Source organism: Marmota monax, unplaced genomic scaffold, assembly GCF_021218885.2.
Source record: "Marmota monax isolate L192 unplaced genomic scaffold, Marmota_monax_Labrador192_F-V1.1 WCK01_AAM20220418_F8-fsc00035, whole genome shotgun sequence".
Lineage (NCBI taxonomy): Eukaryota > Metazoa > Chordata > Mammalia > Rodentia > Sciuridae > Marmota > Marmota monax.
The window spans coordinates 8,750,663-8,777,664 of NW_026691961.1; the positions used below are offsets into that span (position 1 = coordinate 8,750,663).

The 27,002-nt window shown below is 42.4% G+C and overlaps 2 protein-coding genes across 2 annotated transcripts in view; one reads left to right on the forward strand and one right to left on the reverse strand.

The window, feature by feature from the left end:
• Positions 1-86: 86 nt before the first annotated feature.
• Fahd1 (fumarylacetoacetate hydrolase domain containing 1) lies at positions 87-1,664 on the forward strand. Its single transcript, XM_046442339.2, has one exon. The coding sequence runs from the start codon at positions 327-329 to the stop codon at positions 990-992; it is 666 nt and encodes a 221-aa protein (XP_046298295.1). The 5' UTR covers positions 87-326; the 3' UTR covers positions 993-1,664.
• Positions 1,665-5,158: 3,494 nt separating this feature from the next.
• The window catches only part of Meiob (meiosis specific with OB-fold), a 33,185-nt gene continuing 11,341 nt past the window's right edge, over positions 5,159-27,002 (reverse strand). Inside the window, exons 4-14 of the mRNA XM_046442351.1 lie at positions 25,652-25,783; positions 24,196-24,268; positions 21,406-21,601; positions 19,204-19,304; positions 18,113-18,165; positions 17,931-18,026; positions 14,008-14,109; positions 13,259-13,412; positions 10,688-10,871; positions 9,335-9,421; positions 5,159-5,534 (exon numbers count right to left, since the gene is read on the reverse strand). Of these exons, the coding sequence (XP_046298307.1) occupies positions 5,424-5,534; positions 9,335-9,421; positions 10,688-10,871; positions 13,259-13,412; positions 14,008-14,109; positions 17,931-18,026; positions 18,113-18,165; positions 19,204-19,304; positions 21,406-21,601; positions 24,196-24,268; positions 25,652-25,783 (1,289 nt within the window). The 3' untranslated portion in view covers positions 5,159-5,423. The remainder of the gene's footprint in view (positions 5,535-9,334; positions 9,422-10,687; positions 10,872-13,258; positions 13,413-14,007; positions 14,110-17,930; positions 18,027-18,112; positions 18,166-19,203; positions 19,305-21,405; positions 21,602-24,195; positions 24,269-25,651; positions 25,784-27,002) is intronic.

Here is a 27,002-nt window from a genome sequence, read left to right on the forward strand (position 1 = left end):
GCCAACCAGCACTTGCCTCGCCCCGCCCCGCCCCCACCTCAGCCAATCAGCGCGCTCCCTTTCAACTTCTTCCCTCCCCGCCGGGCTGCTGAGGGCCGGAGGCGGGCCCGTGAACCGGTGCCCGAGGTAGCTGGGAAGTTGTGTCCGGTGCTTCCAGTCTCTCTGGGGCCTGGGCCGGCATCCTGACGTAGCCACCGGGCGCGCCCCGCAAGAGCAGTGCAAGGTAGGATAGGGCGTCGCCGACGGGACAGCGTCCTGAAGCAGCGCGTTCCCTCCAGGCCGCCGTAGGCGCCGGAGCCGGTGGCCACGTGACCTAGGGCTGCGCCATGGCTGCCCCGAGGCCACTGTCCCGCTTCTGGGAGTGGGGGAAGAACATCGTCTGCGTGGGGAGGAACTACGCGGACCACGTCAAGGAGATGCGCAGCGCGTTTCCCAGCGAGCCCGTGCTCTTCCTGAAGCCGTCCACCGCTTACGCGCCCGAGGGCACGCCCGTGCTGGTGCCCACCTACTGCCGCACGCTGCACCACGAGCTGGAGCTGGGTGTGCTCATGGGCAGGCGCGGCCGCGCAGTCCCGGAGGCCGCCGCCATGGACTACGTGGCCGGCTATGCCCTGTGCCTGGACATGACCGCCAGGGATGTGCAGGACGAGTGCAAGAAGAAGGGGCTGCCCTGGACTCTGGCCAAGGGCTTCACGGCCTCCTGCCCGGTCAGCGCCTTCATCCCCAAAGAGAAGATCCCTGATCCTCACGCCCTGAGACTGTGGCTCAAGGTCAATGGGGAGCTCAGGCAGGAGGGCGAGACATCCTCCATGATCTTTTCCATTCCCTACATCATCAGCTACATTTCTAAGATAATAACCTTAGAAGAAGGAGATCTTATCTTGACCGGGACGCCAGAGGGAGTTGGGCCAGTTAAAGAAAATGATGTGATCGAGGCTGGTATAGACGGGGTGGTCAGTATGAGGTTTAAGGTGGAAAGGTCAGAATATTAAGTACACAGAGCGCCTTCGCTTCCTGTCAGGAGGGAGAGAAGGGAGCAAGACAAACAAGTAAAGGTTATTAAATGTGACTATCTTTTAATAGAAACTATTTCTAAAGAATGATTCGATTGGGTTGCTAAACCTCAGTCAAGAAAAATGGACCCTTTGGAAAAAACATGATCTGGATAAGCTGGGACAGAATTAGAAACAACCAAAATAAAGTGATGCTTTCCACCAGGAGAATGTATTGAACCAAACCTTCAGAGGTCTGTTTCCTGAACTGAATAAGACTTTTCAGTGAGTCTTTCCGGGATCAGTAGTTTAAGACTTAATATCTGCGAAATCATGTTCCAAGTTCCTTGGGACTTGACAGTCATCTAGAGGCATGTGTGGAAATAAAAATTCCCAAATTTACTGTCCCATTCCAGACTAGCTGAATCAACTAATGGAATTAATCTCCAGGGAAGCTTTTTACAGAGCACTCCAACTGATTCTTAACAGGGAAACATGAAAAATACTACTACTTGTAATCAGTTAACTTAGTTTTATTTGTTACTGACCAGTTGATGAAGACTGCTCCTGTTTACTTTAGGTATCTATACTGGTCTATAGATTCTAAGTTTGGGAGATGATTTTGAAATTACTGTTTCCAAATAAATGTGCTGTATTTGGTGTGGACTAAAAGTGTACTTGTTTCCCTAGCAGGGCTTCACACCTTGTTCTTTGACCTTTCACCTCCTGAACACTGCTCTAATGATTAACTGGCACCCCCACCTCCCACTTCATGACCAGAGGAGGAGGCTACAGAAGTTGAATGATCTGGGAGTGCTACTGCACCTTTTTGGATGAGCAAGGCAGTATGCACAGCATGACTTTAATAAGGCCCATGGAGTCCTCTAGGGTTAAACCGGAGGACTAGTGAACACAGAAGGTATTGGCTGATCCTTGGGGAAAGTTTAAGACATCTACTTTAATAATAATTTATTGAGCACTCAGTACTGTTGGGTATTATGCCAAGCATTATTTCATGTTCACATGTGACTGTCAAGATGTGAGGATGGTATTATTGCTACTATCCCTGTTGTACAGACAAAGACAAAGATTTAGAGGCTAGGAAGCCTGGCTAGGGTCACTCTGCTGAGTGGCAAAGCCAGGATGTAACCCAGATGTCCCAAGCTGAGAACTTGGAAGTCTTAACCACAATCAGGCTACATCTTGTATGTTTAAGCATATAAGATTAAAACATTTAGGTATTATACAATCCTCATGTTTAAGTTATAATTTATGAGGATGTTCCATAATAATTGAGTTTAAATGTCATGCTATCTTAACTACTTTTATCTTTTTAATTGTTTTTTTTAATTTCTTAGCAATGGATGTTTAATAAAGAATATGGAAAACAGGTAAGCAAAAAAGATAGTACATTTTCCTACCCAGAGAGAGCCAAATTAAATGGTGTATATTCCAAATCTGTAAATGTACTTCTTGAAACAGAATTTGCTCACAACATACAATTTTCTGATTTGCTTTTTGCACTTTCAATGGTGACTGTCCTTTTCTATATCAATGAAGACATTTCTGCAGTACTGTTTTCATTGATTATGTATGATTCTAAGGTTAGGCTTCTGGTTTTGGACATGGTGAAATCAGCATATTTGTTAATCCCTTTGGCTAGGTTCCCACAAGTGGAAGGGTCTGGTCAAAGGGTATGCTCATGTCAGTCTCGCTGGCAGATACAAGGTTCAGTTGGAATGTGTCCACCAAGTCAACAGACATAGAAGCAAGCTGATGGCTTAAGGTGGGAACAGTGCTCACATGTTACTCCTGGACCAGCACAAGCCAGTGCCCCTGGGGCAGTGTTCACCAAGTAGTGGAGCAAGCCTTGCCACAAATATCTGACATAAGCATTGAAAGCACAGCACTTAGTCTTTGGATGTAAGAATCAAAAACTGAGTGGTAGTGGGCTGGGGTGGTAGCTCAATGGCAGAGTGCTTGCCTTGCACGTGTGAGGCCCTTAGTTCAATCCTCAGCACCACATGGAAATACATAAAATAAAGGTTAAAAAAAAAAACTGCCTAAATCCTATAATTTCTGAGATTACTAAAGGAAACTTAACACCCAGAAGGTACATTTTTCTTCAACTTGAAATAAATTTAGACCTACAAAAAAGTTGAAAAGCTAATAACAAAACCTTTCACTAAATTCAACAATTATCATTTGTTAATCACACTTAAGAAAATAATTACACAGTGTATTATGTAATGTATGCTTTAAAAAGCCAGGCATGGCTGGGCATGGTGGTGCACACCTGTAATCCCGGTGGCTCAGGAGGCCAAGGCAGGAGGATTGCAAGTTCGAGACCAGCCTCAGCAAATTGGCGAGGCCTAGGCAACATAGCAAGACCCTAAGACCTCTGTCTCAAATTAAAAAGTAAAAAAGGGATGAGGATGCAGTTGAGTGGTTAAGTGCCCTGGATCCAATATCTGGTACCAAAAAAAAAAAAGAAAAATCTTTTGCACAGAAGCCTGGGATCCTTTAGGGTACCTAGCAGATAAAAACGTGCCCTGTGCTCCTGTCATGTATAGAGTATGGAGCCATATGCCACCCCAGCAGAACCTGCAGGGGAATCCTAGGACCCCCCCCCCCCAATTTACAAAAAGCAATGTGAAACCTACAAGTCAAAAGAGGCTACTCTTGGAAAGAAGTTCCTGAGGGGTACAAGGGAGTTGGCAATGAGATAGGGGTGTACTTGAGTTAACGTGGAGTGGAGTGTGCATTTCTTCTACTTGGTTTGGTGCCTGCATTCTGGCTAATCTACAACTGAATTTCAGGTATTGACTAGTTTGTAATCTTCGTTTTGTAAATGTGTAAACTTTTCAAAGCGCCTCTGATTTGGTGTGGCTTGATACTGAACTGGAAAATTCCTACATCATCAGATTAAGCCATCAAGGCTGTCCCTTGAGTGACAGGGGCAAGGGGCTTTCGCAGCTTGGTGCCCGTGGCGTTGAGAAGGTAAGTTAGAGCCCTCTGCTGGCCATGCTAGGTTCAGCTGCTGGGAATAGTATTTCCCTTGCGCCTGTACTGGGAGCCTCTCTTCCATGCAGTGGAAACCAGTGATGAGACAACTGGAGAGGCTCAGGCCCACAGGCCTTGGCTTGAGGCCTGGTGCTTCTTGACTGCTGTGGGAGGTCATCGCGCCAGGAAATGGCCCAGCAGCCCTGACACCACCTGGGCAGCACCTTCCTGCCTCCTGCTCCGGTGGGTGGGTCCCTGTTGGAGGGCATCCATGCCCACTCTTGCTTTACCAGCAGCCTCACTTCTCTTCCCTGTCTCCTCCACCACCACTCTTCATCCAGCCTTCCCTCTCCACCCTCCAAACAAACCCACATCTCCTCCCCACAGGAGAACAAGAGGGAGTTCTTCATCAGGCCCATTTTACACAACTAAGTCAAACCCTTTACTACCTCACTTACTGTCTGGAGTTGGATCCACTACAGGTCAACTGATGTCCTTCCTCTGTGACTGCATACAGTAAAAGCCAAAGAAAACCTTAAGACAGATCAGTTTATCTCCCAACACCAACTTGGCAAGTTGTATATACTCACTTTTGCCTTTCTATTCAATCCTGTGGTGGAGGATGTGTGGCCTTCTGAAGTGCCAAACCCAGTGAGGGGTAGTGGACCCTCCCAGGCTGTGGGCAGTGCCAGCTAAGATGGGGTCTTCACAGGCAGGGGCCGGAGCCTAAAGCTAGAAGTTCAGATTGGTGTGGAGCCAAGCAGTGTGCTCTGGGGCTCTTCAGGGAAAACAGGTCCAAGGTGGCCATGGCCTGAACGTCATGAGTAGGTCCCCCTTCAGAGCTCCTGGGTCTCAGGCACTGCTGCCAAAGCTTCTGAAGTTGGTCTCCTCCCTGCTGATTCAGGCTCATAAATGCCAAGGTTGAGGCCACGAGCCCTTACAGCCTGGGTAACTCCAGTGTGTCATCGCTGAGGGCGAGGGATTAGAGAAGCTTGGTGGCAATCAAAACCCCCACTCCTGCTCTTCCCATCAACTCTGGGAGCCCCTCATTGTCCTGTCAGGACGAGCTGTGGCCCTACTCAAAAAAGGCATTTTGAGAGTGTCCAACCTTTTTCCAGAGAACCAGGACAAGGTAAGGCAGCCTAAGAGAGAAGATCATTCACTTCTGCAGAGTGAGTGTATTTATTAACCCACATAAACATTCTCCAGCATGGGGCCAGGCAGAGTCAGGAGAAACAGCCTCCAAGGAGTGAGTGCAGGTGAGCGGTCAGACAGGCCACAGACCAACTGCACAGGGAGCACAGGACAATCATAGAACTTCTCGCCACACTTAAACAACACGATTTTATCTGTAACCTTCAAATTAGCATTCCATTTTAAAGAACAGAAACTCCTACACTTTTCCAGACTTTAAAATGACATTGGGTTTTACGCATGTCCTTGTCCAGACAAATTCCTACTTGCCTCAGCAGGATCTGCAAGCTTACATGAGAGTATGCTGATTCTCAGTCCACCCCTGGCTCTGTGCGACAAACTAAACTGGAGGGAGGAAAAGAGAGGGTTAGTTTTAAACACTGCCTTGAATATAAAATTGAAAACCAGTCACTACAAATTGAGAACTAAAACAAAAGTTTTGTTTACTATGTTAACATAAACTTCAATTAGAGCTGGGCACAGTGGTGCAGGCCTATAATCCCAGTGCCTGTAGAGGCTTAGGCAGGAGGCTTGACCGTTTGGGGCCAGCCTGGGCAACGTAATGACACTTTGTCTCAAGAGTACAATTTTTAAAAAGAGCTGTGGATATGGTTCAATGGTAGAGTGCCCCTGGATTCAATCTCCAGAACCCAGCCAAAACAAAACCCAAAAAACATTTAATTAGGGTTGTCAGATGATGGAAAGATCTAGTCCCAGGCAGAGCAGAGGAGAGAAATTATGGGTCTGGTTTCTGCAATGGCTTTGTAAAATCGACTTTCCTTTTCATGTCACTTCTCTCAGGGAGGAAAGTTGGTATTACAAATCCCACATGTAGAAAGAGAATTTACTGTGTGTTCAGAGTATCAATGGTGACAGACTGCAGCAGAGACATCTGTTAGGCCAACTGGGAAATGAGTGATTTAACAGTAATGTCTTATTTCTATCATTTACAAGTACTTTCACCAACATTGCATTTAATATAGAGTGGAAGGACTTAACCTCTTTAATTTCAAAGGCTAAGAGAGAAAAATGTACCAACTTCAGGAAAAACTGAAACTGTAAATGGGCAGCAAAGTTAACTCCCTTCAGGGGAGGCCACCTTGGTCAGGACTGGCAGGGGACCTTTAGAGCTGTCTGGCTCTATGGGGGCTACACCCACCACTGCACTGGCTGAGCCTTCTCTGGCTGTGGGTCCTGGCAACTGATTGTGATAGAGGCCCCACTTGTTAGTGGGGCCTACTGAACCTTATCTGGGAGAAGATGATTGATTCTGCCTGTGGAAGAGAGTTTGCATCTGCAAACCCAAACCCAGTTCAGCATTTCTGATTGTCTGCCTATGTCTGTCTTTCTGATTCTACTTTGAACTATATTTTTAAAAATATTTTTGTTCTGGTTGTAGATGAACACAATAACTTTATTTACTTTTATGTGGTGCTGAGGATGGAACCCAGTGCCTCACACATGCTAGGCGAGCACTCTACCACTGAGCCACAACCCCAGCCCCTGAACTCTTTCTTTCTTTCTTTTTTTTTTTTTTTGGTACTGGGAATTAAACCCAGGATCCTCTACCACTGAGCTACATCTTTTAATTTTTTTTGTTGTTATTGTCGTTTATTTGTTTGCTGGCCTTGAACTTGTGATCCTCCAGTCTCAGCCTCCTGAGTCACTAGGATTATAGGCATGTGCCACCATGCCTAGCTTGAACATTTTTTTTTTTTGCATCTTATTGGTCCCTTCATTAATTAATGAGTTAAATCTTTGGCTGTGTTCATTTTATTTTTATATGAGAGTCATGGTTTTACTTTTTTGAAAATTATTTTTTAATACTAATACCAGACTAAATGACTTAGAAAAATACTTTTTTTTTTTTTTTTTTTTTGGTACTGGAGATTGATCCCAGGAGCACTATACTACTGAGCTACATCCCTAGTCCCTTTTGCCAGGACTGGTTTCAAGCTGGCAATCTTCCTGCCTGAGTCTCTGAAGTAGCTGGGATTACAGGTGTGCGCCATTGCTTCCGACTTACCATGTGGTTTGAAACCCTAAAATGAATACCTTTCTTTGAAATCACTCCAAAAGAACCATTTTGAGTAGCAAGGGTGGAATTTGTTTTTCTTTTCTTTTTGTGGTAGTACAGAATGAACCCAAGAGCATTTTATCCCTGAGCTACATCCCCATCCCTTTTTATTTTTAACTTTGCTAAATTGCCCGGGCTGATCTCAAATTTGTGATTCTTTTCCTTCTACCTCCCAAGAAGCTGGGAGGAACATTATTTTTAGTGTACATATGGGAAGTGTATACAATGATCCATCTGTATAGGAAGATTTTGGTTTTATAGTGTTAGCAATGTGAAGTTCTTATTTTTTAAGCTGCTGTTCTGTCCTAATTATAGCAGTTGAAACTGTGTTTGATTCTCATGATCTTTATCACATTGTGTGATATAGTAGGATCATGCTATACCTCCTCAAAATCTCTGTTAAATCCAACTTAAATACCTCTTAGAGGCTGGGAATGAACTCACTGGTATAGCACTTGGCTAGCATGCAGAAGGCCTGGGGTTCAAAGCCCAGTATTTTAAACATACTCTTTGGAATACAATATCCCTTTGCTTGAGGGCAATTTGTTATTATAGTTGAGCCCAGTTTGGGAAACTGTGAGAAAGTTTCCATGAATTTAAAGTGATCAAACTCCTAAGCAAGGACTTGAGGGTATCCAGATAGGGAACAGTCAGTACTCCCTGGGCCCCTGAGAGTCTGAGGAGATGCAGTACATGGCTGCTAGTCCTCCTCACCTGGCCTGGGAACAAAAAGCTGCAAAACCAGGCCCTATAAACACTGGCATGACCACTGGCTACTGCACATCTGCATTTCAGAGATGCTTGAGGCCACAAGGAAAGGAAGCCTGCCTAGGGATGGTCACGCCTGTGTGAGAGGCGAGGTGGAAAAGCAGAAACAGTTTCAGCCTCTGTGGGGCAGCACCACCTTCACAGCAGCACAGTGCTTACCCTGTTGCTCCCACCCTCTCCTCAGCACACACCATGAGGTTCTGGAGGGAGTTACTCCTCTGAGGTCAAATGATATGTGTGCTCATGAATGTGCTTTCAGTATTAAATCCCAGTACAGTAACTGTCAGTACATAAAACTCACATCGACCAGAGCACCACAGCCTTAGGTGTGACTGTGGAGAACAACGTGTGGGCTGAGTCCCCTCCCTGTGACCCGGGCACATGGCAACATTTGTTGTCCTCACTGGGGTCAGGGGTGTTTGTCTCGTTGCCTCTCCCCTTTCCACACCTGTGCATTAAGGTTCCACACTGAAGCGTTGCTCCTGCTTCAGGGGCCAGCTCTGCCTGTGCAGCACTACAGGGCCATGAGCTTCACCAGCTTGGAGAAGGCTACTCATCTCCCAGCGGCAGCACAGGAGTGATGGAATTGGGATTCAGACCAATCGCTCTCATGTCAGAAACTAAGCCCCCAACTGTGCCATTGTGCCAATCTCTCTCATGCCATTGCCCTCGCTCAGTGAAGGACAGTGCCACACGGTGGGGAGGGCTGGGGACAGCCCAGTTTTCACTCTGGAGTGTACTGCCTTGTCCTGAAGTTCACATTAAAGGATATTTGCTTTGTTGGTCTATTTCTTGGTGTTATCTCTAACTCCATTTAGACTATATGAGAAGAAAATAATGATTTTCATTATTTCTAGGGGAACCAAATCCTACTGCAATCTGCGAATTAGGCTTGCTTTATTTACTTATTTGGTACTGAGGATTGAACTCGGGGCATTCAACCACTGAGTCACATCCCCAGACCTATTTGGTATTTTATTTAGAAACAGGGTCTCACCAAGTTACCTAGCGCCTCACCGTTGCTGAGGCTGGCTTTGAACTTGCGATCCTCCTGCCTCAGCCTTCCTGAGCTGTTGGGAATACAGATGTGCACCACCACACCCAGCAGAATTGGACATTATTAAAAATAATAAGTTCCTGGGCTGGGGGAATAGTTCAGTGGTGGAGCATTTGTTTAATATAAGCAAGGCCCTAGGATTTATCCTCAGCAATGAAAAAAGAGTTCCCTAATTTATTTGGTCATGTACATTTCTTCATTGTTTGAATATACAGAGTAGCAGTACTATAAAAATACACTGACTTTTACATAAATTTTGCTTCTTTCCAAAAGAAATTGCCACTTCAATGCTGTTTTCTGCTCATCCGTCATTACAAGAAACTCATTCACCTAGTTAGAGAGAAAAGATCAAACATATTTCTGAAGTATAAATACTTTTTTTTAAAAGATTTATTTAGTTAGTTTTTAGAATTTATTATTTAGTTTTTCGGTGGACACAACATCTTTGTTTGTATGTGGTGCTGAGGATCGAACCCAGGCCGCACGCATGCCAGGCGAGCGCGCTACCGCTTGAGCCACCTCCCTAGCCCAAGTATAAATACTTGACTCATTTTGACAACATTGTGAAACAAATTTGCTCATGAGGAATAGAATATTATTCTTAGTAATCACCCAGATCAATTCTTTTTACAGTGCATAAGTGTAAAAAGTGCATAAGGCCCTTGGTTCAAACCCCAGCATCGCCCAAAGAAAAGCAGAAGCTAACTTTTAATAGATCTTTTATTGTGTTTGGTTTGGTACTGGGGATCAAATCCAAATCCAGGGCTTAGCACATGCTAATGAGATGGGTTTTTTTCTTTAAATACTTATTTTTTTAGTTTTAGATGGACACAATATATATATATATATATATATATATATATATATTTTTTTTTTTTAATGTGGTGCTGAGGATCGAACACCAGTGCCTTACACATGCTAGGCAGGCACTTTACCACTGAGCCACAACCCAGCTCAATAAGATGGTTTTAACAATAAAAACCATCTGGCTATCATCAAATGCAGGTGCTAGTCCAGCCTCCAGGTGTTCTGTAGCAACCATGCCAGGGAGAGAATACATGGCTGAATTTATATAGCTGGACAGAAGAAATCTGACCAGGCCCTCCTTCTGGAACAGCCACTGAATGCCTGGCCAGCATCGCCAACATGTTGTTTGACCCATTGTTACCTGACTGTATAAAACATCGTGTTTAGCACCCCCACTTTGCTGAAGGCCTCAGTCATTATTCATAATGATCAATGTTAGCTAGGATTTTAATATGCAATATGTAATAATTTGTTCATTAAAGCAATTGTGTGTTTAAGCCACAATTTTTTTCCCCAGATCTCTTTATTAGTGATTAATTTCTATCAAATGTTCATCAAAATAAGCTTATTTTTGAGGAAAAGAATTCCATTTGGAGGGATGGGGTTGTGGCTCAGTGATAAGACACTTGCCTAGCATGCATGAGGCACTGGGTTCAATCCACAGCACCACATAAAAAAAACTAACTAACTAAAATAAGATTATGTCCATCTACAACTAAAAAAATATTTTTTAAAAAAGGAATTCAGTTTGGAAATATTTCTAGATATTTCATCATTATTGCTATTTACCGTGCAGCCCAAGGTCTCCTCAGCAACACTTCCTGTGAGACTACAGGAATGGAGGGTACCTGTGTGGTCAGTAAGATCAACGAGCATGTGGAAGCTGGGAAAAACAGATCTAAATCCTGAAGAACCTTTGTTGCAAGTTGTACAAGCATTGGATGCTTCATTAACAACATAACCACAGCTGGAACTGAAAAGAAACAAAGATGATGATACAATTTGATGATCCTAAGTGACAAATTTGAACTCTAGAACTGTCCTTCAACGTGTGAGTCAGCATGTGGAATGAGCACTCGGTGCCATGCAGGACCTGAGACAGGGGTGAGGAGCTTCCCAGGCACAATTCCAAACTGAATTCTTTTCCACCTGTGACCACAGAGGCTGAGTCCACGTCCTCCCACTGTCTGCCCTCCTCCCTTCCCTCTACTGGGGTCCTGCCCAACCAGAGGTCCTACCATCTCATTGCCCCGGGCGGGGGGACCTTCCTCTCCTGCACTCAGCCCACACTTGTCCCTTCTCAGGACAGCTGCAGTCTTGGGCTTAGGCTTCCACACTGACGTGTGCAGTCATGTCCCTTCCTTGCTGTTGCAGGTGAGCTGAGGGCAGGAATCCAGAAGGTGATGTCTTCTGGAGTCAGACACATACCCACACAGTGATGGAAATGTGCAGAACAGGCACACACACACAAATGACCTCGTGGAATCTGCACAAGCCTGAATATGACCATGGCATTGAAAGGACTTAGTCCTGGCTGTGGTGAGGTACAGTAGCTGGCAAAATGTTTCCCCTGGGGGAACGCCAGACAAGGATGTGAGAGAGCTCCCTGTATTATTTCTTACAATTCCATGTGAATTGAGAGTTACTTCAATAAAAATTTGAATTACAAAAATCCACAGGGTACTTTCACAATAACACTTTAGATGTTTTTTGCCAAGCATGGTCTGGTCACGATTTCTTAATCTTTTGGGGCTCACTGTCCATGCAAGGAGATATGACCTTGACCTCAGAGAGAGGTCACACACTTCTGCAGTGGAGAATCACATTGCTACAGACATGACAACCAGTTTTCTACTAACTTTAAGACAAGTCTGTTATCCCAGCTAAAACTATTACATCTTTATATTTAAGGATTGTAGAAATACGGTAATTTTATTTTACTTTAAAAGTCAATTAGGGCTGGGGATGTGGCTCAAGCAGTAGCGCACTCGCCTGGCATGCGTGCGGCCTGGGTTCGATCCTCAGCACCACATACAAAAAAGATGTTGTGTCAGCCAAATACTAAAAAATAAATATTAAAATTCTCTCTCTCTCTCTTACTCTCTCTTAAAAAAAAAAAAAAACATTTAAAAAAAAAGTCAATTAGGGGGGTTATAGTTCAGTGGCAGAGCGCTTGCCTAGCATGTGTGAGGCACTGGGTTCGATCCTTAGCACCACATAAAAATAAACAAAATAAAGGCATGCTGTCCATCTACAACTACAAAAAATATATATATCAAAAAATGTCAATTAGGGGGGTGGGGTTGTGGCTCAGCTGTAGAGCGCTTGCCTAGCACGTGCAAGGCCCTGGGTTGGATCCTCAGCACACATAAAAATAAATAAAATAAAGATATTGTGTCCATCTACAACTAAAGAAAAAAAAAATTTAAAAACAGTTAGTTAGGGGCTGTGGTTGTGGCTCAGTGGTAGAGTGCTTGCCTAGCATGTGTGAGGCACTGGGTTCGATTCTCAGCACTACATATAAATAAATAAAATAAAGGCCCATTGACTATATATATATATATATATATATATATATATATATATATATATATATATATATATAAATTTTGTAGTTGTAGATGGATATAATACCTTTATTTTATTTATGTGGTGTTGAGGATCGAAAACTAGGGTCTCACATTGCTAGGCAAGTGCTGAGGTATAACCCAAGCCGAAGACAACTAACATATTTTTTAAAAAATCAATTATAGCTGGATGTTGTAGCAACATACTTGCAATCCCAGAGACTCAGGAGGCTGAGGCAGGAGGATTGCTAATTCAAGACCAGCCTCAACAACTTAGCGAGATCCTGTCTCAAAATAAAAATTAAAAGGGTTAGGGATGTGGTTTAGTGGTAAAGCACTCCCGGGTAAAATCTCCAGTACCCCCCACCCCAAAAAGTCAATTATAATCTTTGAATCTAAATAATCTGCCATGAAAACTTTTTTAAAAAATATTTTTTTGGTACCAGGGATTGAACTCAGGGGCACTCAACCACTGAGCCGCATTCCAAGCCCTATTTTTGTATTTTACTTAGAAACATGGTCTCACTGAGTAGTTTAGTGCTTCACGGTTGCTGAAGCTGGCTTTGAACTCGAGATTCTCCTGCCTCAGCCTCCCCAGCCCCTGGGATTAGAGGTGAGTGCCACTGCACCCAGCTGCCATGAAAACTTTTAATTATGGTTTATTTATTTATACATTTCCCTCAAATAAGTAACACTATTATGTCAAAGAAATGCTTTAACTTTTGTAATCTAAAATGTATTAACAATTATTTCTTATAAAAATGAATTTGCTAAAAATAACTTGTTACCTTACCATCTATTTCGAACTACTTTCATGGTTTCATCATCGATGTTCAGTGTAGAAATGTAAGCATAAAGAATGCCATAGAAAGGATCCGGTTTTCTTTCATTCCTCAAAGCTTTATCCTTTAGTTGTTCAACTGTATAGACATCAACTATTGTATTCACTAAAAATAAGAAGGATTTCAGTTGCAAGTACTCGGTAAGAACCAGAAGGATCACACCCAAAGAAAAAGCCCAGGTCCAACTGAGAGCGCACAGCTAGCTTTGATTAACAAGATCATGATGTTTACTAAATTAAACCAATTATGTAATAGGATAAAAAGCAAACAATAGGCAAAAAGGAAAACAATGAAAAATTGTCATTAAATGAAGAATTCATTGTCATCAAGAGATACCATTACAAAGCCACAGACTGGGGGATGCCAGCAGTCTACCCAGATAGCAGAGACTCACCAGAAAATCTAAAGTTTTTTTTCTTTTGTTTTTTAGTGCTGAGGATTGAACCCAGGGCCTACTGAACACACTATCTTATGCCAAATTATATTTGTTGGCATAGCACTTTTCTGGGGAGAGAGTCATTACTTCTCATCATTGCCTAGTGGTAATAAAAGCCTCCAAAGTTTTAATGTAGCTTTTTAAAAGTGGAAATATAGTAGTTACAGACTAAGAATATGGTGCCTTTCAGTAAGTCAAATCAAAAGTTTACAGCCCAATTCTGGCCTGTTTAAAAATAAAAAAAATAATTAAAGAGTCACTTACAATTTATGGATTCTTTCAAATAAGTGTCAATCTCATCAGCCACAACTTTTGTTTCTTTATTTTCTCTTACAAAATTTATTAGAATGTTAGCTTCTGGTGTGTCTTGAATTGAAAACGCATAATAAGGAAAAAGCAAACTGATTATCTTTTAAACCACCATGAAGGATCCAAAGTTACTTTTAACAGTAAAAAACAAGACATATAAGAATGAAATTGAATAGAATATCACTCAACCATTAACAATGTGTCGCAGAGCTCTGCCAACATGAGCAGTGTGCACTAGAAGTTGCTAGTAAAAAGAGCATTTACAAAACTACGTGGCACAGGAATACACTTTTTTAAAATATTTTTTTTAGTTGTAGATAGATATGATACCTTTATTTAATTAATTTATTTTTATGTGGTGCTAAGGATTGAACCTAGTGCTTCACACATACGACACATACGAGGGGGGTACTCTACCACTGAGCCACAGCCCCATCCCAGGGAAATACACTTTTAATTGAAAAAGTATATATTCAAAATTATCTGTAAAAATATACATGAAGGAAATTATGGTGGGTTATAGATTATCTTTATGTTCCTTTTTAATTATTTTATGCATTTTTCTGAATTTCATATATATTTCTTTCCTAATAAGAAATGCTTTTTTAAAAAAAAGATTATTTTAGCCAGGTGTGGTGGCACACACCTGTAATCCTAGTGATTTGGGAGGCTGAGGCAGGAGGATCACAAGTTCAAGGCCAGATGAGAAATTTAGGGAGACGCCCTACCTTAAAATAAAAAGGAGTGGAGATGTAAAGCACCCCCAGGTTACAATCCTCAGTACTGAAAAAAGAAGTTATTTTAATGCCTTGCTTTTCAAACCGGAATAGTGGAATGAGTTTTTTCAAGAATAGTTAGTAGGTGCTCCAGAATGCTAGAAGGTGATTCTGAAAAAGGGATTCTAATGCCTTTCAGTCCCAAGAACCCAGCCTCTGACATGTGACTAAGTGTTCCATCCCACCTGAGCATTCTACAGATTGCCCTGACTCCCTTGGGCAGATTTAAAAGCTCTGCTCCTGCTCCCATCATACACGTCTCATCACTACTCTTCATCAGAACTAGACTATAAATTCCTCCTAAGCAGATCGTGCCTTTCCATTTCTGGGTTATGATCATTCATTCATTCCTACTTTCCACAAAGAATTTAAGTTAATGCCTGGCAAATAAATGGCATTCAATGAATATTTGTAAATTAATGGTGGACAAACGAATGTTTTTGAGGCACTAACAGAACTGCTGCACCACTCATGGGAGCAGCTGCTGAGCAGGCTACAGCAACCAGACCAACTAGCTTCTTGAGATAGGAGCTGGTAGGCGGGGTGGGGTGCAGACACCACACACAGGCTTCTACTGACAACAGGATGATCCCAACTGGCTGTGGGGAGGGCAGAATTCTGCTCTGATGATCACTCTTGGTGCAGAGAAAGCATAAGGAGAGCTTAACATCCTGATGAGGATGAACATATAAGCCATTTAGAGGTTCTTCATTTCTAAAGGTAGGCATAACCCACTAAATTAGAAATCAGACCGAATTAAACAAGCACACACATTTACACACTCTTATGAGTACCCCCCTTTAAACTGGTCTCCTTGGCATATGAAATTTAAGCTATCTATTGTACATGTTTTGTTTTTTGAGACAAGGTCTCACTGTTACTGAGACTGACCTTGAACTTGGGATTCTTCTGCCTTGGCTCCTAAGTCACTGGGATTATAGGAATGTGCCACCATGCCTGGCTGATTTTATTGAATTTTTAATTAGTTAAGTTTGATGATTTTTCCACCAAACAAATCCAATTTTTAGATCTTTTCTCAGATCAAACTTACTCTCAGAGGGTACAGATGTCCTTCCTTTCCTCCTTCCTTTATTTTTGACTTTTGTGTGTGTGTGTGTGTGTGTGTGTGTGTGCGCGCGCGCGTGCGCTTGCTGGGCATATAACCCAGGGGCTCAGGCATGGGAAACTACTCTAGGAAACTACTAGAGTAGGAAACTACTCTATCCCCAATCCAGGGTAGTAACTTTCTATCAATAATATTACTAAATATAACAATAAACTATTCGTATTAATACATTATTTAAAATAATAAACCATAGTAATGCTCTCCAGAAAACCCCAGGAAGTGAAGAGTGGCATTATGCTCCTAAGTGTTAAGAAGAGACCTTGGCAGTGGTCACCATCAAGCTTCAACAGAGCAGCAGGAGTGATCCTTCCAGAACTTGGCCAGACAGCTCCACTGTTCCACTCCACCCCTGGCATGCTCCCCAACCCTCCAGAGTGACAGCCAGTGCCCTTGTGGCAGCCCCCAAGGCCTTCTTCATCTGACCCTCCTCCTGCTCCTCTCCCTGAGCACCCTGGGCTCCAGCCACAGTGGTCTCTTGTCGTTCTTCCCACACAGGCACACCGCAGCCTCAGAGCCTGTGTGCAGGCTAGTCCCTCTGCATGGGATGCCTTTCCCATCAGCCCCTGCTCAGACAGTCCCTGCAGCAAGGCCCACCTGGCCACCCTGTAAGATTGCACATGTGGGCTCTCTGGATCCTCCTGACCCTGCTCCTCTTTTTCGCAGACATTTCATAATTTGTGGGTATATTTTCTTTATTATTTATCATCTGTCTTTCCTCAGTTGAAACATGAGCTCTGTGAGAGTGGAGATATTTGTGGGCTTTGTCCCTGGACCCTAGACAGCACGAGGACAGAACATGTGCTTGGTACATGAGAGCTGGTTGGGTCACACCCATGGCACTGCTTCCAAGGGAACAATGTCAGGCGATAGGCGTGTATGACTCAGTAACCCTACATTAAAAGTTTCATAATCTCATATTCTACATTGTATCTCTTATAATAACTCTGATAATGGTTTGGCAAAAAAACATAGATTTTTCTTATCACTCTGAGTCACTGGTAATGCTGTAATAAACCCATAGAGAGGGCTTATTTTTAGAAAGACACATGAGTATCTATGTCCTATTTTTTTAACATTTATTTTTTAGTTGTAGGTGGAAACAATACTTTTATTTTATCTTTATGTGGTGCTGAGGATCGAACCCAGTGCCTCACACATGCTAGGTGAGCACTCTATCTGAGCCACAACTCCAGCCCTCCCATGTCTTCTTGAGCTTGGATTATTCCATGTCTGGTAATTCTGCATTCCTTGGCAGTGCTAGGATGATCCTTTGTCTACATTGTGAACACCCTGAGCACACTCAGGCAGCAGCCCTGGGCCCTCCCCAAGTCCAGCTCCCTGACTCATGCTGAACTATGACTCCTTCAGCACCCACTCCAGGGGGCCTCTGGGTGCTGAAGTCATGAACCAATGATACCCTATGTGTATTCATACTTTTTCAGTGTCTTAGCAGTAAAAGTCATCTCAATGTGGTAAAACCTGATTTACTTTTTATTTATTTACTTAATTTATTTTTATGGCACTCAAAGTTGAACCCAGGGGTGCTCTGCCACAGCTCTATCCTCAGGCTTTATATTTTTTATTTTGAGACAGGGTCTAAGTTGCTGAGGCTGGCCTTGAACCTGCAATTCTCCTCCCTCAGCCTCTCAAATTGTTGGGATTACAGGTGTGTGCCACCACACCTGGATGAATTTACTTTTTAAATAGTCAATAATTTAGGCTATTCAATAATACTGACCTCTCAAAAATCATCACAATGAATGTTGCTTTAAAAATTAGCCTGATTTTTCACATTTCTTTAGTAAAAATATCAAATATACACTGATTTTAAGTTTTTAAAAAGTCATGCAAAGCAACTTTTCCCTTCAATTAAAATTAAATTCAAGTTATGATTTCATTCTTAAATACACTTTACAAATGCTGGAATATGTATACGGTCATTTCCAAAGGGATGAAAAACTTCAGAAGCTCTTTACCTGGATTAGTCGTAATAATGGTTTTTGAGATCACAGTTGCTGTCATGCAGTTCCGAAATTTGTCAAAATTTATTCTTACATCTGAGGCAAATATTACTGTTTTTGGGGAAAAGCCATTTTAAAATTATTACATGGGGGGATAAAAATGGTAAGTATTGAACACAATCACTGAATTCTGGTACCTGTTTCCTGTGGCATCCACCTCTGTGCAAGTAGAATAGATTCATTATCCCAACTGCATTTGTTGAAAAAAAAGTGAAACAAATCGAATACATTAGAAAAATCTGGTACTGACACATTATTTAAAAAGAAAGAAAGAAAATGAAAAAGGAAGAAAGGAAAAGGAAAAAAAGGATTAAAACCTGCCTCAACAATTGCAGTCAACAGTCTCCCGGGTGTTCAAAGATGGAAGTTAAGGACATCTGCTTCTACTTGGGGAGCTCACTGAGCGCCTGGCCTCTATGTGATGAATCACTCTTTCAACATACACTCTCCTCTAACGAGCTCTGCTGCTCTACCAAAACTCTATTTTCCCATTCTTGGTGCCTTCTGGCTAGTTAGAATGCAGTGACTGAAAGTCTAAAGACTTTTCCAGACCATTAAAGTAGGGCTTCCCAACATAAATCTCTCAGGGGACTTGATGGTGGAAGACACTTTTCAATGGTTTCCTTTGGTGCCTGAGCACTGAGTGTCTGAACAAGTCCTTGTACACTGTGGCACTCTAGGGCACAACCCCACTCTGTGCCCCATTCCACTCAGGGTACCACCAATGAGTTGCGAATTTGGGCTTGTTTCATTTAAAAGTAACCTAATAAAACACCATTATTATAAAACAGAATATAATAATAAAATGGTCACAGTGGAGTCCATCTAAGCAATTCTATGCTATGTAAAGATCTTGTTTTAAGATGGCCTACAATAGGATGACATTCAAGAGATAGGTTTATTTTTTTCACATCATTTATCTCTATCATTCTTTTGTTGATATAAAATTAATTTGTGTGTGGATGTGTGTGTATGGTGCTTGGGGTTGAACCCAGGAGTGCTCTATCACTGAGCTATATCCCAAGCCTTTTTTGTTATTTTGAGATAGAGTCTAAGTTGCTGGAGCTAACCTCCAACTTGAGATCCTCCTGCCTCTCTCTCCCTAGTACTGGGATTACAGGTATGTGCTACTGAAGGAGGCTGAATCATTGTCCTTGGATAAGAGGAAAGCATTCTGTCTCAATGACAGCAGCAGAATGTCATGTTTGGAGTGGATGTGGAGGGTTACCATGTCATTGTGAAAGACGGTTCTGTCTCATCATAGAGTTTGATTTCACACCTCTGGCCTTTTCTTCGGTCTGAAGTTGTAAAATATTTTGGTTCTCCAACCTTAGAAATTGAAGGAAATCATTATTCTTCACCTACAGATGTAGAGGTATTTAAATATTTGTTGGTATAAATGCTCAAACATTTACTTAAACTTTAAATTAGAAATATTAAAATACCAAGAACCACTAATATATTTTTGGTGATTTTTAAGGCACCTTCTATTTGAACTAAGTGTACTTAGCTGAAGCTCTACATTATGCACACTTTGAAGAGAGATATAGACATATGTGCTTAAAGTTAAGAGTGAGTCTTTTCAACCTGCCAGGACAATTGCTGTATGGCAGTCCCCCTGGTGGAAGCTATCTAGCCGTCTTGAGGGTAGGAAGTGGATTTTCAATGTCTGTGTGTCCCAAGGTTTCAGCACATGGAGTTCACGTGACAGAATGCACTGTCCTTCTGGGCCTCAGTGTCCTGAATATTGATACCTCTTGCCTTCTTCATAGGCATAAGGTGCTGAGTCAAATGAGGGGCATATAGGAAAACACTTCAGATGGTGTCTGATTCGAAGAAGCAGAGGCCCACTCAAGGGCCCTTGTCTCCAACCAATGGGTGCTCCTATGAGAACAGCAGGCACCTCCGGTGGCCTCACAGCCAAGGTCCCGAGCAGTCAGTTGGCGACCCTCTGTGCTACTGTCACCTCTGCACCTACACGCAGGACTGATCCCTGGGGGAAGGAACTGAAGAAAGATGTAAACATGCCAAGAACCAGGCTCTGGCAGAGAAAGTCAAAGAAGGAGGGCTGTCAGCCATGCCATGGGCAACAGGGGTGGTGGGAGGTGTCCAGGGAGGAGTTTTAAGTGAGGTGAGAGGGAACAGTGAACAGGGCAAACAAACACTGGTGAGGAAATGTAAGGGACTGGAGTTAACAGGTGACAAGGGGCATGAAAATTAGTCATGTGACATGTGGAAGAGGGTGCCAGGCTTGTGGGGGGCTGTGGGGTTTTGTTTGTGTACATACTGAGGCAAACCACTGAGTTAAACTCCCAACCCTTTGTTGTAGTTTGAGACAAACTCTTGCTCAGATGCTGGGGCTAGCTCCAAACATGTGATCCTACTATCTTAACCTCCTGAAAAGTTGGGATTAGAGATGTGGCCACTGTGCAGGGCTCTGAGACAGTTCCTACCACATTATAAATGTAATGACATCATGCAGCACCAGGAGGAAATCAAGCAGCATGCACACTTGATTGACAGATTGAACTGAAATTGCCTAGAAAGTGGTACATCCTATATTTTAAGACCGATATGTAGGGTGTTGATTCCTCTATCCAAAACAATATTTGATGTTCCTCCTGTGGCAGATGCTGTGGTAGGCTGGGGCTGGGCAAACTGACATCGCCTATGCAGCCAGAGCCTGCCATCCGGCACAGTCAGTGCTCTCTCAGCTCATAATACCAAAGAACAGTTAGGAGTTACTTCCAACACTAACTACAAGAAGTGTGAAGCTCTAGACATGGGCCTTTTGATAACCATCCTTCTCTATGTTTGAGAAATTACTCTTGTCCCTTGAATGTTCTGCGTGCACTTTACTTTATGAAACTTTACTTTTGAGGTCTACCTCTAAATCTGTCACAGTTGCTTAGCCATCAACACAGAGCTCAGAACTTGCTGCAGTCACTGAGAGGAATGGAGTGATACAGGCAGCATCCTTGTGCCTGTGGAGAGCCGTTTCTCACCAGCATGGAGCCACCTGGGCATCCTCGCTCTCCCGTCTCTGGACAGCTCTGAGAACCTTGCACAGAGCTGATTCCTCCACTTCTCCAACTTCCCCTCGGGGAACATCATGGTTATTCATGTCAGTAAGTTTATCCTTCCTGTTTGCATATTTGTTTAACAGAAGCATCAAGCTCTTAAATAGTTAGTGAATGACTTTTAGGTAGAATATCGTATGCTGCATTTAGCATTCAAATACGATGTTCTCTAGCGACTCATTCAGACAAAATGCCACTTTCCTTTTAATGAGAAGAGTTACCATTTTCTTAACTCATCAATTTATTACTAAGATATGGAGGAAAATTACCCTAGCTGATTCTGACGACCACATTCTAAACACAGATTAGGTGACAAAGACTTGCACATGACTTTGTTCGGGTTAACTTACCGATCTCACAGCTGCAAGCACATTGATAATCTTCCCATCAAGACTGTGTCCATTTGCAACAATGTCACCCAATGAATAATAATCTCGAGACTCTTTAACAGGTAAATGTATCAAAGAAAGCAACTTGGCATCCACCTCATAACTGGAACAAACTTTTACCATTGAGTGATTCTCACTGAGCAACAGTTTATAGTTGCTAAATTGTAAAAACACACAAAAATTAATATCAAATTATTTCTAATATAAAAATACTTCCAAAAAAAAATAAAATAAAAATAAATAAATAAATAAATAAAAATACTTCCAGGTTAATAGTTCAATCACTTTTCAGTTGTAACTTAGACTATATTTTAAAATCTACATTTTTTACTCTTAGAAACACTGAACAATGTTGCAAAATATTTTTGTCTAAAATGTACTTTTTTCATCTTAATCTTCAAATTATTTCTTCAGAGAAATGACATATACTTCTAATAAGGAAAACGTTTGGGGATCAATATGTGCTGAGTTCTAAGCATACAAACTGACCATGCCAGGGTCTGAGCTTCAGTCTTCTGATCAATAACATAGGGATGTGAAGACATAAGTTTGGGGGGTTACAAGTCCTGAGCACTTGTTATTTCTCTCTCCTACAACTATAGCTGCTCTGCTTAGGTGCCTTAGACCAAGGACCACATTTTACTTACATACTCTTCTGTATGGAATAGGTGAAGAATATCTTCAGTGCTCCTGAATTGAGGTGCTTTATCTTCCCCTACTTCCAACTCTCAAGTCCTTCATAGAATTTTTTTTTTCTTTTTGAGACAGGCTTTTGCTATGTTGCCCAGGTGGTCTCAAAGTCAACTCAAGAGATCCTCCAGAATATCTGGGACTGCAGATTTGCACCACTGTGCCCACTTCCCCAGCTCTCCAGTCCAACCCTCCTCCTCTTTCTGCTGCTATTGCCTTATTTATGCACCTCATCATTTCTCTCCCAACTGTTGTCTTCAGTCCTAAATAAGCTTTCCTCACCATGCATCACACACACACAAAGTGGTTTTCCTGAACCACAAATGTGAAACATTATCTCAGCTCAAGGATCTTCTGTGGAATGAACCTGGATGACAGGCCATGCCATCTGTGAGCGTCTCTGCTTCTCCCTCAGGCTTCTTTTCCTCCTGGTCCCTTGCACTTGCTCATATTACAGCCATGCCAATTATTAGGTTATGAGGTTGACATTCTTAGATGGAAAACAGTTCAATGTGGCAGTTTCATATGATTCAACCTCTAATATATCTAAAAAGGTCAAGAGGTTCTTGATGGTTCCCTCGGCTTGAATGTTCTTCCCTTTCTTCCTCCCTCCATTCATTCATTCCACAAAAGTTTACTGAGAATCTATTACATGCCAGACCTTAAATGAAGCCTGGGGGACACATGCGAAGAAGACAGACAAGACCTTTGATCTCCTGAAGCTCACGCATGAGGGGGAATCACAAGAACAACTAGTCATATCATCACAGCATGACCAGGGTTATGACTGATAGGTGGGGCCAAGCCTGCCCAGCGGGGCTACTACACACCGAGCAGATAGGTGGGGGCATAGGAGGTGACATTATGGAGACATCCACAACAAGAAGCAGCAAACACTCAAACAGACAAGAGAAGAATGTTCCAAGCAGAGGGAATAGAAGGTACAACAGTTAGTGCAGGATGAGTTCAGGGTGTTTGTGAAACAGAAAGAAGTTCACTGTGGCTGCAGAGATGAGCCTGAAGGTCTGATAGAAAACTGGTCAGAACAAGAGTTGGGAGGAGTGGCCATGGATACAGGTGTCCATGCAGTAGACTGCTGTATACACCAAGAGCCCCTTACAGGCCAGCAAGGGGTCAGCTGCACCTTCCTCTCCAGAACTGCCCTTGGCAGAACCACCTTGGAGATTACACTCCACTCCTTCAGGAGTCATGGGGAATGATCATAGCAAGGGACTGGCTCAGGGCACAGAAGCCCAGCCCACTAGACAGGGCACTGCTGCACTCTAGAGTACCCTCCTGGCTTCAGCGGGGGCTCCTGGGGAGCCCAGTTCTCTGGTCAACCTCTCTCCAACTCTGTCTTTGATAGGTTCTCCTGAGAGCTCTCCTCAACAAGCCACTGGCAGGAGAACTGACCTCCCAGGTTCTGCTTCCAGGGACCCTGACCTGAGGTTGTAAGGCATGAATAGAATGACACCTGGATACAAAATAAGATATTTTTCTTCTAATTGCTCAGTTTAAATGTGACTGAAGCCAAATATTTGTAAACCCAAGAATGAGAATCATCAAGGTCCTCTATATCTGGGTATTCTGCATTCACAGATTTAACCAACTACAAATAGAAAATATTTGGAAAAAGCAATACAAAATACAAATAAAGATAACACGGTATACTGACTATTCACATAGTGTATACGTTATATTAGGTATTATGTGTAGAGATGATTTCAAGCATAGGGAGCACACATCCCTATTTTCACTGCTGATCTATGCTCAGACACTACACTGTTTCCTAGGAGGGACTTGAGAATCCAGGATTTTGGTATCTACAGGGCCCTGGAGCTCATCCTCCACAGATGCAAAGGAAAGCTGTCCTAAAGTCAAAGCCACTTTTTCATGTGACTTTGTATCAAAGTAAATTATCTCATAAATTATCTCACTTATCTCAAAAATAAATACTGTAAGACAGAATTAAACTCTTATGCTAATCTGATACAAAATTATTAGTAATGATCCTTCTGGCACAAAGATGTTGATCTCTGTGCTAGCTAGCTAGATATTTACCTAGGAGTTGCAGGGCTGAACTTTTCTTCTCTTTCTATTTCCTTTCTTTGGATCAGGGGATTTTCAATCACCACTACAACAGAGGGCAAAGGATGGCAACATGACCCAACAGTCACAGGATTAATCAAAACCTAGCGTGCATAACAAGGGACTAAGGCTGTAGTTCTAAAGCTAGGGCCATGTGTCCTTCACAGGCTCCTTCTTGTGTCACTGTGAAATAGAATCCTGGAGGGCAGCCATCAGTTTGACCCCAGATGACATTTTCCAGTGCTTTACCTTTATGCCCCAATACATAAGTCTTACAGATATTATTTTAGTTGTACTTTCTGATTGGGTTACCACATGCCCTTCAATGAAACACACCTTTGATCCATCTCCGCTCACTTCACACTTGGCCTGGGAATGACAAAGGGAGGGAGGTGGAAGAGCATTCAAAGCTGAGGAGCTCACTGAGCTTATGTTTGTGAACTCCATGCTTTAGGGTTTCACTTTCCCCAGGGCCTGTGCCAGCACTCTCCGTGCTCTGCTTTGTTCATTCCTCCCACAACCATCCGTGATTATCAGAGGCTGAGTAACTAGAAGTTTTATATTAGAAAGTGGGAGAGCTAGAATTAGAATTCTTCTGATTCAAACTCTTTACTCTTTTAACTCTACCACACTAAAATCCTACCTGCATCTATGATCATCATAGATCTTGGGCTTTTAAACCCCTTATTCTTGTTCATTCTCACAGCCATCAACCTAGGTCTTAATACTGCAATAAGCTCATCTCTCTATATGACTGATGTCTGTGACTGTGAGGCTTGTGGGGTTCTGTCTTCCATACTCTACATGCTTCCTGACCTTGTTCTACTGCAGAGCTGATGTGTGAGGCTGTCTGCACTCAGGCATACAGTGACTGGTGTGAGTGAAGGGCTGTGGAGTCCCTGCGTAGAGAAGAGTGATTGATTACCTCTTACCCTTCCCCTTCTTTTTTTTTCTAGAGAGCTGGTATACATGCTTTCTCATTTCTTGCTCTGCTGATCTATCATCTCCTGAGTGACACTATGCACTGAATACGAGGCTCACATTCACAGGAACCTGATGAGGTATTGTTTCCTACTTGAGGCCCAACAAGATGAGAAACTTTCTCAAAGCCACAACACAAATAAATGTTGGATTTTAATCCAGATAGATGTTTTTAAAGCCCTGTTCTTTCTGTGCTGTCAGAGAGGTACTGGGGTGTGGAAAAGATGCAGATTTGTTATCTCAACTGAAAGTAAATTCTTAAAAAACCCCACTGAACTTTAATCAAACTCCAATCAGTGCCCCACTCTATGTCTGCAGAAAGGGAAGTGATAAGAACAATAACAGGGCTGAAGCACACTGAAACAGGAGTAGGACCACAGCTGGCTAGGGCCTGGTGAAACTCGCTACAATACTGTCACAGAAAGTTTAAGAACTGGTGCTAACTTACCACATTCACCAACCCTAAAGCTGTCAGAGAGTGACCTGATGTAATCTTCATGGCCCCAGGATGTTGCGTTTACAAAATGGGCCGGTGAATCACGAATGGTAAAGCTGAAAGTGTATCTTTCTGATCCAATATCTAAGAGAAAAGCAATGCTTTTATTTTTTAAATGAAAACTTCAGTTTTGATTTTCAACAAGGATTTTTTTGTTTAATCAAATGAGCAATTATTGAGGATTACTATGATGATAAAAATACTCCAACACATGGTAGAAAATGTTATTTCATATGTACACGCCATGATAAGTTATGCTTTTGAAACAGACTCCTTCTGAAGTTAAGGGCGACTTCCTGGTAACTTGTTTTTTTTGCATCCCAAACCTCATGCTGAAAACAGACACCAGAAACATTAAAACAGGCATTTCTCTGACTAACTCTGCACATGTAGATCCTGTCTTTTGTCCCATTGTATTTGTGGAGCAGGACCATGGTTAAGCCATTCCTTCTGCCAATGTAGCTAGTCCACATCACTACTGGCCCCTTCCCCAGTTATTGTGTGTCTTGGGGGAAATGACCCTCCATTTCTCTTTTACGGCTATTGTTTTCACCTAAGTCATAGTTCACACCTAACTATTTCAAAACAAATTGTGTGCCACCAAAGGAGGACCACTAGAGGTCAGCAAGTACACATTTTCCCAAACTGGAACAGTAATGTTTTTGGTAATCAGAAAGTAACATAACCTGGGGTAGCAGCTCAGTGGAAGAGCATTTGCCTAGTGCATATGAGGTGCTGGGTTTGATCCGCAGCACCACATAAAAATAAATAAATTAAATAAGTGTATTGTGTCCATCTACAAAAAGAAAAATAAAAGTAACACAACCTGGCTGGGGCTGTAGCTCAGTGGTAGAGCACTTGCCTCACAAGTGTGAGGCACTGGGTTCAATCCCAGCACCACATAAAAACAAATAAAGGCATTAAGTCCATATACAAGTATTTTTTTATAAAAAATAACACAACCTAACATAAGCAAATTATAGGTATATCCTGAACTGTTACTTGATCTACCTTTGAGAAAAAAGGACTAAGATAGGAAGAGTGGGAAACTGAAAGGAGAATTTTATTTTTCAACTCTATGACATTGTGTACTGTTTGAAATTTTTGTGAAAACATGATGATCTGTTGTATATGCAATGCTTAAGTAGGTAAGCATACCTTCTCTGAGAAAGGTGTGCTACAGGTGTCATCATGAAAAGAAGTCAGACAATACAAACATGTGCTGCTACACTCACAGTCTGACTGGTGAAAAACTACATCATGAGCCTCTGTGGTGGCACATGCTATAATACTGTGACTTGGG

Excerpts from the sequence above, each read along its gene's own strand:
- Fahd1 (XM_046442339.2), top strand. The coding sequence starts at position 327 with ATGGCTGCCCCGAGGCCACTGTCCCGCTTCTGGGAGTGGGGGAAGAAC.